At 40.9% G+C, this 13,257-nt stretch overlaps 1 protein-coding gene across 1 annotated transcript in view; it reads right to left on the reverse strand.

Annotated features, from left to right (window-relative positions):
• The window catches only part of ABCG1 (ATP binding cassette subfamily G member 1), a 59,871-nt gene that overhangs the window by 20,430 nt on the left and 26,184 nt on the right, over positions 1 to 13,257 (reverse strand). Inside the window, exons 3-4 of the mRNA XM_066545539.1 lie at positions 2,120 to 2,237; positions 1,248 to 1,380 (exon numbers count right to left, since the gene is read on the reverse strand). Coding sequence (XP_066401636.1) covers positions 1,248 to 1,380; positions 2,120 to 2,237 — 251 coding nt within the window. The remainder of the gene's footprint in view (positions 1 to 1,247; positions 1,381 to 2,119; positions 2,238 to 13,257) is intronic.

The following is a 13,257-nucleotide window of genomic DNA, read 5'->3' on the forward strand; positions in this document are numbered from 1 at the left end:
CAATGTTCCTGTCACAAGCATCACATTTTTCTGTGCAGTAAATAACTGAGTTTAATTTGACTTAGGAAAAGCACCTGAGAGAAAGTGTATTAAAAAAAAAGGCCATTCTGCAAGTCAAAGAGCTTTACAGGAGGATGGGGGAGTAACATATTTTGCACATCCAAAAACTTCCCAGATAATCCTAGAAACAGAGTTTATTTGTGCTTCATTCTCACTGGAAGGATAACTGAACTCTGCCATTCTCCAGCATGCAAACAAGTGAGCACAGAAATAAATAATCTTGTGAAAGATGTCATCTGCTGTCCTGAAAGGCAGCTCCACAAAACATCATGATTAACCTTTCTTAAAAGCAATTAAACTGTTAGGTAATTATTTTTTGTCAGAGCCTTGATTGATTAATTTTAGACAGCAACTATAATCTGGGCCAAATTCTGCAAAAGGGGTCCCGTGGGATTCTGATGAAAATACTCAAGTAAACAAAAGAGACAAAAAACTTCTCCACAGAAAAGAGCCTTTGCAGAAAATCAGCCACATAAAAACTGGAGTGATTTCTCCTGGCCTAAAAATTTGTGAATTGAGCTGGCACAGTGTGAGCAACCTGAGCCTTGTTTTGATAACAATTTCTGAGAAAAACTGGCTCATTTCTCAAGCTGAGCTACAGACATTTCCAGACTAACTGGTCAAGCTGGCAATTCATAAACTTGCTGATGTGATGCAAAACAGTGAGAAGAATTAACATTGCCTGTGCATCTTGGACTTATTCTGTTCCTGTTTTTTTTTCCCCATGAAGAAATGAAAGAGATTTTATAAAATGCCTTTATTTTTAAAAAAAGGCACCAAAGAGTAGAAGCGGCAGAGAGATCACACTGAAGTGTAAATACCAATTTTCAGTCAGAGCATGAAAGATGGGGAGAAAGAGAGAGAGATGAGGTTACTCATCCACCACCCAAGCAAACAGATGGTCCCTACAAAGGCTCATTTGTGAAGAATTTCAGGTTCCATTCTCTAGATCTAAGGAGCAGACACTTAGATCTCCTTCCAAAGCATAATGCTGGGCACAAACTGGAAATTATAAAGCCAAAGAAGGATGAGCCTGAAATGGAACTGAAGGCATCACCAAATTCCGAGAACTCTCACTGAGCGGGATCGGACGGGGATAACAATCCAGGGGCAGGACCAAGGGCACAGCACAAACCATTCTCCATTTTCTGCTGCTCAGACAAATTAGAGCAAGGAAGCAAGCTCACCATCATAGCTTCCTGGACAGTGAGGTGAGGAAGGAGCATGTCATCCTGCATGATGTAGCAGGACACCTTGCGGAAGGAGCGCAGGTCGCGGGGCTGCCCGTTGATGAGGATTTCTCCTTTCATCCCCGTCTCTCTGAGACAACAAAACAACCAGAGGTGAATATCACCATCACTTGTGCTCCCAAATGACTCAGCACCTGGAAGTCATAGGCAGTTGCTGCCACTGTGAAATAAATCTGGTAGACTGGATAGAAATGAAATTATTTCCTGATTAGGCTTTCTTTCATAAAAAGCTTCATGCCATGATGCTGAAAATTTTACTCAAAATTTATGCTGCCATATATAAATCTGAAGAAATATCAAGAACTTGAATTTGAGGGGTTTTTTTAGGTTTCTCTATCCTGTTCCTTATGCCCAAATGACAAGACAGAGACACCTTGTATGTCCATACAGGAGGGGATTCAGAAAAATGAAGCACAGTCACTGCATTTTGGTGAAGAAGACATCAACATTATGAAGTGGTGACTAAAAAGAGTAGATTTTTCAAGTGTTTATGTGATTTTAAAAAACATCACAAACATAAGACACTGAGTCAGATTTGTTACGCAGCCAAAAAAGGAGATTTTCTTTATATGTGTGTTTTTTGGATTTTAAATTGCTTTTTATTTTTGGATCAGACCTGTTGAGAGATAAATCCCAAGTGACCAAAACAGGACACAGAGGAAAAAAGATAAGCAAAAAGAATCTAATTAAAAATCTTTGAAGTGCCTGTTTTTGACAAACTCCAGGCCAAAATTTCTTCTTCTGTTGTCTCCAAGGAGCCCTCAGGCTCAGTGATTTTATCTTAAATTGGGATTTTCATTGGTACTTACCTGTATCCTGCCAGAATATTCATAAGTGTTGACTTCCCAGCTCCTGAAGGTCCCATAATTGCAACGAGTTCTCCACTGCTGAACTTCCCTGAAATTCCTTTCAAAAGGGTCTTATAACCTGGAAGAAGAAAGAAAAGCTCACTGAACCCTTAATCACATCTGGAGAGCAATGAAAGTTCATTTCCACTGAATATTGGTGACAAACAGGCATCAACAGCCACCTCCTGAGGGGCTGATGCCAACATCAGCATGCTGCAATGTCAAAAATAGCTATCAAAGTAACTATCAAAGTAACTATAAAAATAACTATCAAAATAACTATCAAAATAACTATCAAAAGCCAAATTGTGAGTGGGAGCAGCAGTTCCTGCCATGACACAAATGGGATTACAGGGTCTCACACTCTTGCCTCACTGCAGGATGGTTTTTAAACAGGGCTATGAAGCCTTGTTGCCATTCTCTAAGTGGCAGCAATATAAAATAGTGAAATGCTGTAATACTATAAATACTCCGAGTCCTCCCAGAGTATTTTAGCAGGATGCTGTTAAAATATTCAACACTCCAAGTTAACAGTCTTGGAGCAGGCTGCCCTCCAATCACGGCAGCTTCAGTGCCAAAATTCTGCCCTCTCACCAAAACAGCAACTTCTTAGAGAGAGCAACAGCCAAGATCTCAAAGACCTTTTTCCATAAAAGAAATGGAAAAATTGTCCTGCATGACAGGAAACTCAGCAAAAGGAGATACACAAACTTCCTCATTCTCTTGCCACAGTAACTCTCTTACCAAAGGAACTCCAAAGGCTTTTCTAGACAGGGAGACTGACCACAGGAACTGTGAAAACAATTTCTAGGGAAAATTTATAGTTAAGAACATGCAGGGCATTTTTCTCATTTAGATTAATCCATTCCAAAACTTCATGCCACCATAATTACATCCTCAGGCAAGGATGTTCTAGAGTGACAACACCACCTCCTTCGAGCATTTCAACTTATTTCTGATTTAATTATCTTTGCCAGTAAACCTTTATTAAAAACCTTAACTCCATGTTATTCTAAGTGTAAGCAAACTGTGCTCCAATGAGAATTCCAGATTTGGACCAATTGCATCCACCTTGCCCTGCAGGATTTCCATGTGAAGGCACAAAAACTGTGTAAGGAAGGTGGAGAGAGCCCTGACCAGCATTTAAATTCTTCAGGATCTCTTTCCTTTTTGTCTTTTTTTTCTTTGCTTGCTTACTTTATTTTAATTAGAAGCTAAAGCTTCTAATAATAAAAAAATGCTAAGTAAGGTGTCAAAAGCCAATCTCACATGTTGGCAATGTTCATGTGGTTCATTTAAAACCAAAACAGAAGGGTGGAAAATCCATTTAAATGCAGAGTCATGGTTTGGCAATCCATTTTGCCACCCTGGTGGATACGAAGGCAGGATGTAAATCCCACATGTGAACTATCCCAGAGCTCTCATGATGAGCACAGGCTGTAGCTGGAACATGGAAATGCTGTAAAAAAAACCTCATTGTCTGCCAGCTCCTAGAAAAAAAGAATTGTGTGTTATCTTCTCATTTCTCCTTCTTCCTAACATCATTATTTGTTTTCATCTCCACTTATTCTCTTCAAATTTTCTTCTTGTCAATATTCTCAATTCACACTCCCCCTATGCCACAAGAGAGGTAATTTTGCACCAAAAACAATGTCATGCTGCTGTCTGATCTCCCAAATCCACAGCAAATCCTCTTCCCCAGCACACCCAGCCCAGGGGCAATTCAATAGACAAAAAAATCTCTCTAGAAATATCTGATCCTACAATACTCATGGCAGAATAGAATATAGAAATAGAAATGTAGAATAGAAAATGTAACTGACCAAATGGATCAAAACAACCATTTCCTTGAGTGCCTTTTTTTTTTCTAAACAGACCAGTAATTTTTCCCTATAAATCTTGCCTTCGACCTAGAGGAAACAGCTTGTTTGGAAGGCACCAGGGTCACAGGTACAAAAATATCAGAGTATCCACACAGCCTGTTTGTGGCACCAGTCCTGAAAAGGAAAGCAAGGACAATCTATCAAAAGGAACAGCAGCTCTGAGGAGAGAAATCCGTGGCACCCCACAAGGTCAGCCAGCTTGTCCTTCACACCAAGGCCCCCATCCACAGCAGCATCTGAAGGCAAAGGGCAGGGAACAATCAGGCCTTTCAGGCATGGCAATATTTAATAAACTGGAAATGCAGGAACAAAGTCCTTCATTCTCCCTCTTCAGTGTAATGAGAAGCTGCTCACTTCCAACCCTGTTAAACCTGTAAGAGACTTAAATATTAGAATGTGCCGCCAATTATTTGCATTATGCACCAGGCAGTAAATATTGCACACACTCGTGAGGGAGGATAAAAATTGTACACTGCCATCAGTGAGGGGCATGCAACCTTAAAATACAGGCTCAGCAGCTGCAAACATGTGGAAACACAGATATCACTGCCTAAAACTGAAACCTTTCCTCTCCCCACGTAGGACTGCGAGATTTAACATTACACACATTAAAGTCACTTTTCCAGAGTTTCACAAGTGATGATTGGTTTATCTTTAACTGCAGTATTTTCCCCCTCATGACCTTCATGTGTTCCTGTCCCTCTGATAGAGTTTTCCATTTTAAGTATCCTGCACACGATGCTAAATCAGAGCAGGACTCATCACAGAGACACAGAATCAGCTTGAAAAAGACCTCCAAGAACATCAAGTCCAAGCTTTGACTGATCATCACCCTCTCAACCAGCACAGAGCACTAAGGGCCACATCCAGTCATTCCTTGGACATTCCTCCTCCTTGAGCAGCCCCTTCCCCTGCCTGACCACCCTTTCCATGGAGAAATTCTTCCTGAAACTCTCAGCAAGTCACTTGCAATACAGTAAGGAATTGTGATTTAAGAAGAAATAGAAGAAAAGCCCCAAAACTATGAATATTAGATTAGGATCCTAATCACTGGCATTTTAAGTTGCTACAGACCCAAACTCGTCTCCTCCTTTGGCTGGAAGTGCATAATAAGCTTTTCCATTACAAAGGTTAATTTAGCAAACCCACAAAAAGATTTGACACTGTGGCAGCAGTGTGGTGCCCCAGTATAATCCTTTATGAGGAATTAAAGTCCCCTGAGCAGCCACAGTCTCCCCTTTCAGAATATTGAGGCTAATCTTCAACTGAATCAGTTGACCTAAAACTTCTATACGGGGCCACATGTGCTTCACGAGAAACAGATTATGCATTTGGAGGGGATTGTGTTCTCACAGTGAGGGACTGTTCCACATCCACCTGCCACACATCAGGAATTTCTCACTGCCTTCAATCCTAGCAGGCCTGTCACCCTGTTCTTCTACAGTTCTTCTAAAGTTCTTCCAAGCCTTCTGATGTTTACATTTTTGTAATGGAGTTTCTCACTCGTTTCTCATGTAAATAATGATTGTTTTGCATTCCTTTCTGGAGGAGGAGGGAATTGATGGTCAAACTGTTGGTTTGACCAGTGTGGTTGGAGAGATGGCAATTTCATCCTCCAATCCCTGGAATTGGAATTCCAATTCCAAGCTTTTGGAATTCTATAAATATCAAGGTCCAGAAATAAATGTGCCTTTTTTTGCCTTGGACATCTCAGCTGTGAGTGTCGTTCATTTTGTGTCATATTGAGATACAACCACCTTGTTTTCCACAGTCCCTGCAGCAAGCATATGGCAGAGCTTGGAAATGGCAAAGTTTGGATATGGCAGAGTTTGGATATGGCAAACTTTGGATATGGCAGGGCTCGGATATGGCAGAGTTTGGATATGGCAGAATTGGGATATGGCAGAGTTTGGATATGGCAAACTTTGGATATGGCAGGGCTCGGATATGGCAGAGTTTGGATATGGCAGAATTGGGATATGGCAAAGTTTGGATATGGCAGAGTTGGGATATGGCAGAGTTTGGATATGGCAGAGTTGGGATATGGCAAAGTTTGGATATGGCAGAGTTGGGATGTGGCAGAGTTTGGATATGGCAGAGTTTGGATATGGCAGAGTTTGGATATGGCAGAATTGGGATATGGCAGAGTTGGGATATGGCAGAGTTTGGATATAGCAGAGTTGGGATATGGCAGAGTTTGGATATGGCAGAGTTTGGATATAGCAGAGTTGAATGGGAGCTCAAAGCCAGCTCAGTCCAGGGTGGGTGCACACCTTGGGCTGTTCAGCTCCAGTTCTCTCCCTGTGAAAAGTGCATATTGTATGGCTCTATGCAGATATTTACTGTAGGTATTTTGTTGTATTGATTAGTAGTGCTGTATTAATGTTTTAATTGTATGGTAAATGTAGTTTTCTAGTTAAAAGGTAACTTTTGTAGTTAAAACAGGAACTATGTAAGTGGGATTTTTTTTTTAAGAAAGGAATGAGGTACTCACACCAGACAGCAGCCACAGGACACCCCAATCTTTCAGAGAATAAGAATGTATTGATCCATTATCAGAAGAAACTAACTTCTTCCCACCTCACTCAGCTCTGAAGACATCATCAGGATTAAGAGGAAGAAGCTGACGATGACCAGACAGAATCCTGTGTTTGAATGGAATTTATGCATCATGTGTGAGGTGTATGAATATGCAACAGGCTATTGCTTTTAAGGGTTAATCCTCTGTTAATGTGAGTCCTTTTTTGGGTTTATTTTGCCCAGAAAAAGGTACCCGGATGTCTGTAACTCTGTTTTTACTGTCTCATATTGTCCTAATCCTAATTGTCCAAATTATTATTACTCTAATTATATTATTATTTTATGACCATTTTATTACTATTAAACTTTGAAAATTTTAAAAACAAGCGATTGGCGTTTTTCACACTCCCTTTGGACTCAACTTACACCAAGAGCAAGTGCAGAATTGCGACTTTCTCCTCTTTCACTTCTCCTAAAATTGTTTCAATTTCCAACAGAAATCAGCCTGGATCTTTCAGTTTTCTTATGTCCCCTCCTGAATTTACTGTGACACAACCTCACAGCCTTCTAGTGAGGTTTACAGGATGATTACCAATATATATTTAAAAATATGTATTTAGGGGCTGAAACCCATGGGAATTTTAATATCAGTTTTCAAGAACTATTTAAAATACGGATTTGACATTAACACGCCATCACAAACCAGAACAACCCCTCAGCAAATTTCTCAGCCCAACCCCCTAAAAATAGAACACAGCAGAAACAAATCAAAACTGCAACAGAAAACTCTGGCGAGTTTTCACAAACACAAAACTTTTTTGGCCTTAATTTCACCTCACATTACATTCTGGAGCTCAAATGCTTCTCCAGAAGAGCGGAATGTGTTTTGTTTTCCCACGTTAGGATTTCCCATGGAATCAGTGAGGCACTGTGGTATTTGAGCAGATTCACAGCTGAACCACCTGCCTGGCCTGAGCAGACCTCCCTCCCAGAGGTGGGATTCCCTCCCTGGCTGGCAGCAGCACAGAGCCCACAAGAGCCCCTTTTTCAATGAATGCACAGAGGTGACCTCGTGTCTCTGATCAAGACACCAAGGGAGCTCCCTCTGCTCAAATCAACAACATTTTTTTACTACTGGAATCAGCAAGTAAGGGAGAAGCATGTTGATGGTGTTATCTGCTTCCTCGTGGATTTTACAGAGGTTTATGGGGAGATCTGGTTTTCTGATTAATCACAATTTCTGTGCCATTCCCACAGAAATTATGATTAATCTGGAAAGAAGCAAGCCATCCCCTCCTCACCCTCAGGGCAGGAATAATGCTTCAGGATGTGTCTGAATCAGCACCAATTAGAACATAACCAAAACCCACTCCTACCTCACAGTGAATTTCCTCAGGTAAACACCACCTCTGGGTTTTTGACTGAAATGCTTCATTCATTTGCATGTCATTGTCAGTAATCCTCATTTGTCACTCAGGGAAATGTCACACACACTCGTGGAAGCTTCTAGGTGCTGTAACCTCTTTCTGCCTCCATCAGTGGGCACCAGACCCCGTCTCAGGTCCCGGGTGAGCACAGCAGGCTTTCCCTGCCCGCTGCAATTAGAGCAGGATTTGCCCTTCCCAATGTATTTGAGCTGCTTCTCTTTCATCACAAGCTCTTTTGGAGGCAATCCCTGCTGGAGCCCTGCAAGTGCCACTGGCCTGAAACTGCTCAAAGGTTTCTCAGAGCATTGACTGAAGTAAAAGGGAGCAGGGGAAATTCAACTCAAGCAGCACCAGTTTGGCAAAGCCACAAACAACTGGAAACTGAGCCACAAAGAAATCAGCATTTGGCACTTAAAAATCGAAACCACAGGCATCATAACCTGCCCTTTCCACACTCCCTGCCAGGCAGAAATGAAGCATTCCTTTATTAAAAATTAAATAATTGTACAAGGACTATATTTCTGCATTTTTTAGATAGGATGTATTCCTGCTGAGAAATATCCAGCTGGAAATACAGAAGACATCTCTGGCAACTACTGTATTACTTACCTGCCTTCCTTTAATGCTTTCAATAAGAAACATGCTTTTTAAACAGCAGTTTAAATTTCAATCCACAAATATCTTACTGTACTATCAACCAAATTGTTTCTTAAATCGTGGCAAGAAACCACAGCAATTTCTTGGCACTGTATATTGACCCATTAAAGAATCCCCATTGTATTTTTCTGTTCTAAAGCTTGTTAGCTCAGCCCTCACCTCCTCTTACATCAATTAAAAAATTCCCAAACTTATGCAGAAATCCAGGGAATTCTCCAGCACTAAACTGAAATAAGGGGACGTGGAGCCAAGCTGTCACATCTTTCCCCTTGAGGCAGGAGCAAGGAATCCTCCCATTAAGGAAAACACTCCTGGAAAATTCATGAGTTTGCTGCTGCCCCTGAGATCCACCAGAGTCCCACCTCGATGCCAAAGGCCATTCCCTGGATTATGAAGTGGACAGGAACTGCCCAAGTAAGGGAAATGCAGGATAACTTGGTGCCATGCCCCACTGAAGGTGGAGTTAGTGACTTGTGGCTGAGAGAGGGACCTTGCAGAAGTCCCCCAGCCTCTGGAAACATCCTCAGGTGATCTGGCAGGAATTTCATTTGTAGATTCTTCAGATTTCCATCAGGAAACTGAACAGCTGGGAAATACTGGCAGAAAGTTTATGGAGAAGCACAAGATGAGAAATACACACAGAGATAACAGCTCAAGGCCAGATTTACATTTGGAGGTGCAATGAAACATTAGTTAGGAAACATTTTTCCTTATCATTTTTACATCATCCTCTTCCAGGTGTGAATATGCCAGAAAGAAATTCCTTTGCCTGTTCCTTTCTCAATCTCTTATTCACTTTCTGCATCTCAGCCCTTTCCTCACTCCTGAGAAGCCACCTCAGAAAACATCTTTGTATTTACTAGAAGGGACCACACCAATCTGCTTCATCCAGTGATTTTTCACCTAAAGCAACATTAGACCAAAGGGAGGGTGTTTCCCTAAGCTGGAATATAGTTTGCCATTTATTTCTAATTCTGCTTTAACCAGCCAGGGCACTGTGTTCCCCACCCATTACATGAGTACATAGCATTTTCCTCTCCCTGCTATCAACAGGGTTTGTAGATGCTTCAGTTTGTAAATTCTCACTTGAAAGGGATTATCTGCATCAGATGATGATTATTTAAATAATTTGGATTTTAAAAACCCTCTTGATGCAGATTATTTAAATGGAGGCTCCTTTCCCAAGCTCCACACTGAGTTCAAACAAGCTTAAATTAAAGTGAATTACAGGTACAGATACTTGGGAAGAAAAAAAGCATCTTTTAATTCCCAGAAAATCTGGGGGACAGAAACAGCTTTCCTGACAAACAGAGTGAAAAAATATATTGCTTTAATAACAGGCACCTTCCTAATTTTATACTGGTTTGAACTGTGCCTCTACAAAGCCTGGAGGGGCAAACTCACACTAGAAATAATAAAAATGTTTAAGCCCACCAAATAAAACCTATCTGTGAACTCATATGTCACTGGTTCATCATTTATGTCACCCACTGTGTATCAAAAGTGAGCAAACCTTTCCCACTAATAATTTTCTCACTCTAAAACTTTCTAATCAACACATCCAAACATTTCTGCTCTGTTCACACAGTCTCTCTTAGACAATAGGATTCTCCATTGTCTAAGCCCTGAGCCCAGCTTTAGGACAATTAAGGGAATTTGTAATTGTAATGTATTCTTGTACCTTGCCTCAGAGAAACGACCTTGGTTATGTAAATGTCTATAAAACAGCAAGCCAGGCTCCAAAACATCAGCACAGAGAGGGCAGAGAAGCCAAGGGAGTGCTTGAAGTAACCAAATCCAGTTCCTCTGCCTCACAGCTCGTTCCAGCTCAGAAATGAGGAATTCATTCCTCACAACCTAAACGAGTAAGTCTTTCAAGCTTTAAAAAAAGAAAAGAAATCCCCCTGTGGGCAGCAAAGCTCTTTCTTTGCAGTGGACTAAACTGCATTTCTTAATATAGCCCACAGCCAGGCCTTGTCAAACATATTGCTCTTGATCCACAGCCGATTTCCCACTTAGTGCTCGTGAGGTGGATTAGTCCTAACTCAGATGCAGGGCTTAGCCCCGGCTCACAGCAAGGCTGGGGGTGCTCAATCTACCTAATTTCACACATCAAAATGTTTGATGCTTAACCCAAATTCATTTCTAGGGCCCATAAATTATCAGTGGATAGGAACCAGCACAGCAAACTGCTGATTAATTCTATTTATTTTGCATTCCTGCTCTGGGAAGGGATAAATAACCCTGTGGAAATGCCTCTGTCTTCTCTACAGTGGGAGTTTAGGACAATTAGCTTAGGTGAGCCTCTTGATGCTGTGAGAAATCCCATCCACTGCCAAGAAAATGATGGCTGACTTCAGCACCTTTTCTGTGGGTTGAAATGCCAGTTTGATTGTGGTCCCTCATTTGCTTGCACCATCACAGCAATTGCACACTCCCAAACTTCAGGCTGGATTGGAACTCCACACCTTCAGATGCTCATCAAGAAGAGCAGCCTGGCCATGTTCAGGATGCACAAAGGTATCAGATGCTGATTTCGCTCTGATAACTGGGGGCAGTTCACACTCACAAGAATTTTTTTCTTCAAGCTATCCCCTAGCTCCAGCACACAGCCCTGTGCTGGTAGCACTGGGTTTAAACTTCACCAGAACATCTCAGAGCCTGAAAAAACCCAAATGGGCTTTGGAAGGTGTTAATCAAAAGCTAAACATTTGAGGACAAACTTAAAAGCAGTTTTTGGATTTGGTTTGTGTGAATGCCTAACGTTAGACACCACTTCCTCCATGCTGAACAGTAACTTCCTTCTGTGGCAAGTCAGAAAAACACACAATAAATTGGAGCCTAAAGAGTGATTGCGAGCCCCCAAGCCAAGATTTATGACATAAAATCCCCAGTAACTGCAGGTCATGTTGTATAATAGCAGAGAATGATGAGAAGATGGCCAATCAGGCAAGAAACCAAGTTCCAGCAGAGGGAGAATCTTAAACCAAGCTGTAGATTATAGAGAATCTGCAAAGTCCTTTAATTTCATTGTTCTCTCAGATCCATGGACTAGATATTAAACTTATGCAAGACACTGGATGTGACAGTTCACATTGTGCAGTCAAACAAAAAAAGCCCTGACTAAGTAAAGATTCCACTCCTTTGAAATTCTGAAATAGGAGTTATGAGCACCATGTTCCTTCTCTGTTATCCTGGCTGCTCATCACATTATTTCAGTATCTGAATGCTGCTCTTCCTCTGAATAACTACTGAGTTATTACTCTGTTAGGCTTGCAAGACCTGCAGCTCCCTAATTTTGAGTTTGAAGGTTTAATAGACCATACAACCCCTCTCCCCTTATTTGGAGAATCCAAACCTCCAAGGGACAAAAAACAGAGGTGTTTGAAGGTGGACACAGAATTCTGGTTTTCTTGATAAATGATAAATGTTCTTGATAAATGTTCCTGATTTTCTTGATAACATTTTCTTGATAAATGTTCCAGCAACAGAAGAGAGGAACAAAGTGTCACCAATATTGTGGCAAACCTCCTTGTCCCTGTTACTACTGCTTACACCTCCCCACTGTGCTGGGAGATGGATGGGTTTGTGCCAACACCCTTTAATTCCATGTTTTTTATGGTTCTCACCAGAGCAGAAGCATCTAAGCAACCTGTGTTTCCTTGCATTCACCTTTTATGCCTCTTTTTTATTTCATTCTGCAGCCTTCTAGTGAGGTTTACAGGATGATTACCATTACATGTGAGTCCAGGGGTCTTATTCTTATTCTTATTCATTTTCTTATTCTTATTCTTATTCTTGTTCTCGTTCTCATTCTTATTCTTTTATTCTTATTCATATATTGCTATTATTTTTATTATTGCTATTATTGTTATTATTTTTATTATTACCATGCTACATCCATGTTAAGATTCAGTTCTTGGGTTTTTCCCCTGTGGAATATTTCTGCCTGAGAGAGTTAAAGCTGCTCCTCTTCCCTCCACAGGCACATGGAGCCATATGCCTGCAGCCAGGGATAGAGAATGACAATTAAATAGGTCATTGAACGAGAGTAACCTTCAAACACGAATGCAAATAAATCTCTACTTGCAGCAGGACCTGATGGCTCCAGAAGCAGTTATTTACATGTTGAAGCATTTTGGAGATCTGGGGCATAGCTTGTACTTTGCCTGTACAGAAAATAGCTACCCTAATTTATCTTCAACCCTTAGGAAATATGAAAGGAGAAAAAAAAAAAAAGTATGAATGACGCACAGCTTCATCTTTCCTCTGAATCTAGTGGAATTGTCTTTTCCAAGCAATACCCACAGCCTAATCTTTGTTTGATAATTGCTTTTTGCTGCTTTTTTTTCTTTTTTTTTTGGTTTAATTGCCTTTGTTTCTATTACTTCAGCACACAGGAAAGGTCTTTCCTGACAAAAGCAAAGCCAAGCCAGTTTGAAATGAAAGGCTGACACATTCCCTGGGATGACAAACTGGAGTCACGAGCCTGATGCACCGTGAGATGAAAGCTGTTTATGTGTGACAATCAGGCAGAAAGCAATTTCTCATAATTGCAGTACCTTCATACATCAAGGTACAAACAGTGTTATTCACAGTCTTACAAACAAAT

This window comes from Molothrus aeneus, chromosome 2 (assembly GCF_037042795.1).
Source record: "Molothrus aeneus isolate 106 chromosome 2, BPBGC_Maene_1.0, whole genome shotgun sequence".
Lineage (NCBI taxonomy): Eukaryota > Metazoa > Chordata > Aves > Passeriformes > Icteridae > Molothrus > Molothrus aeneus.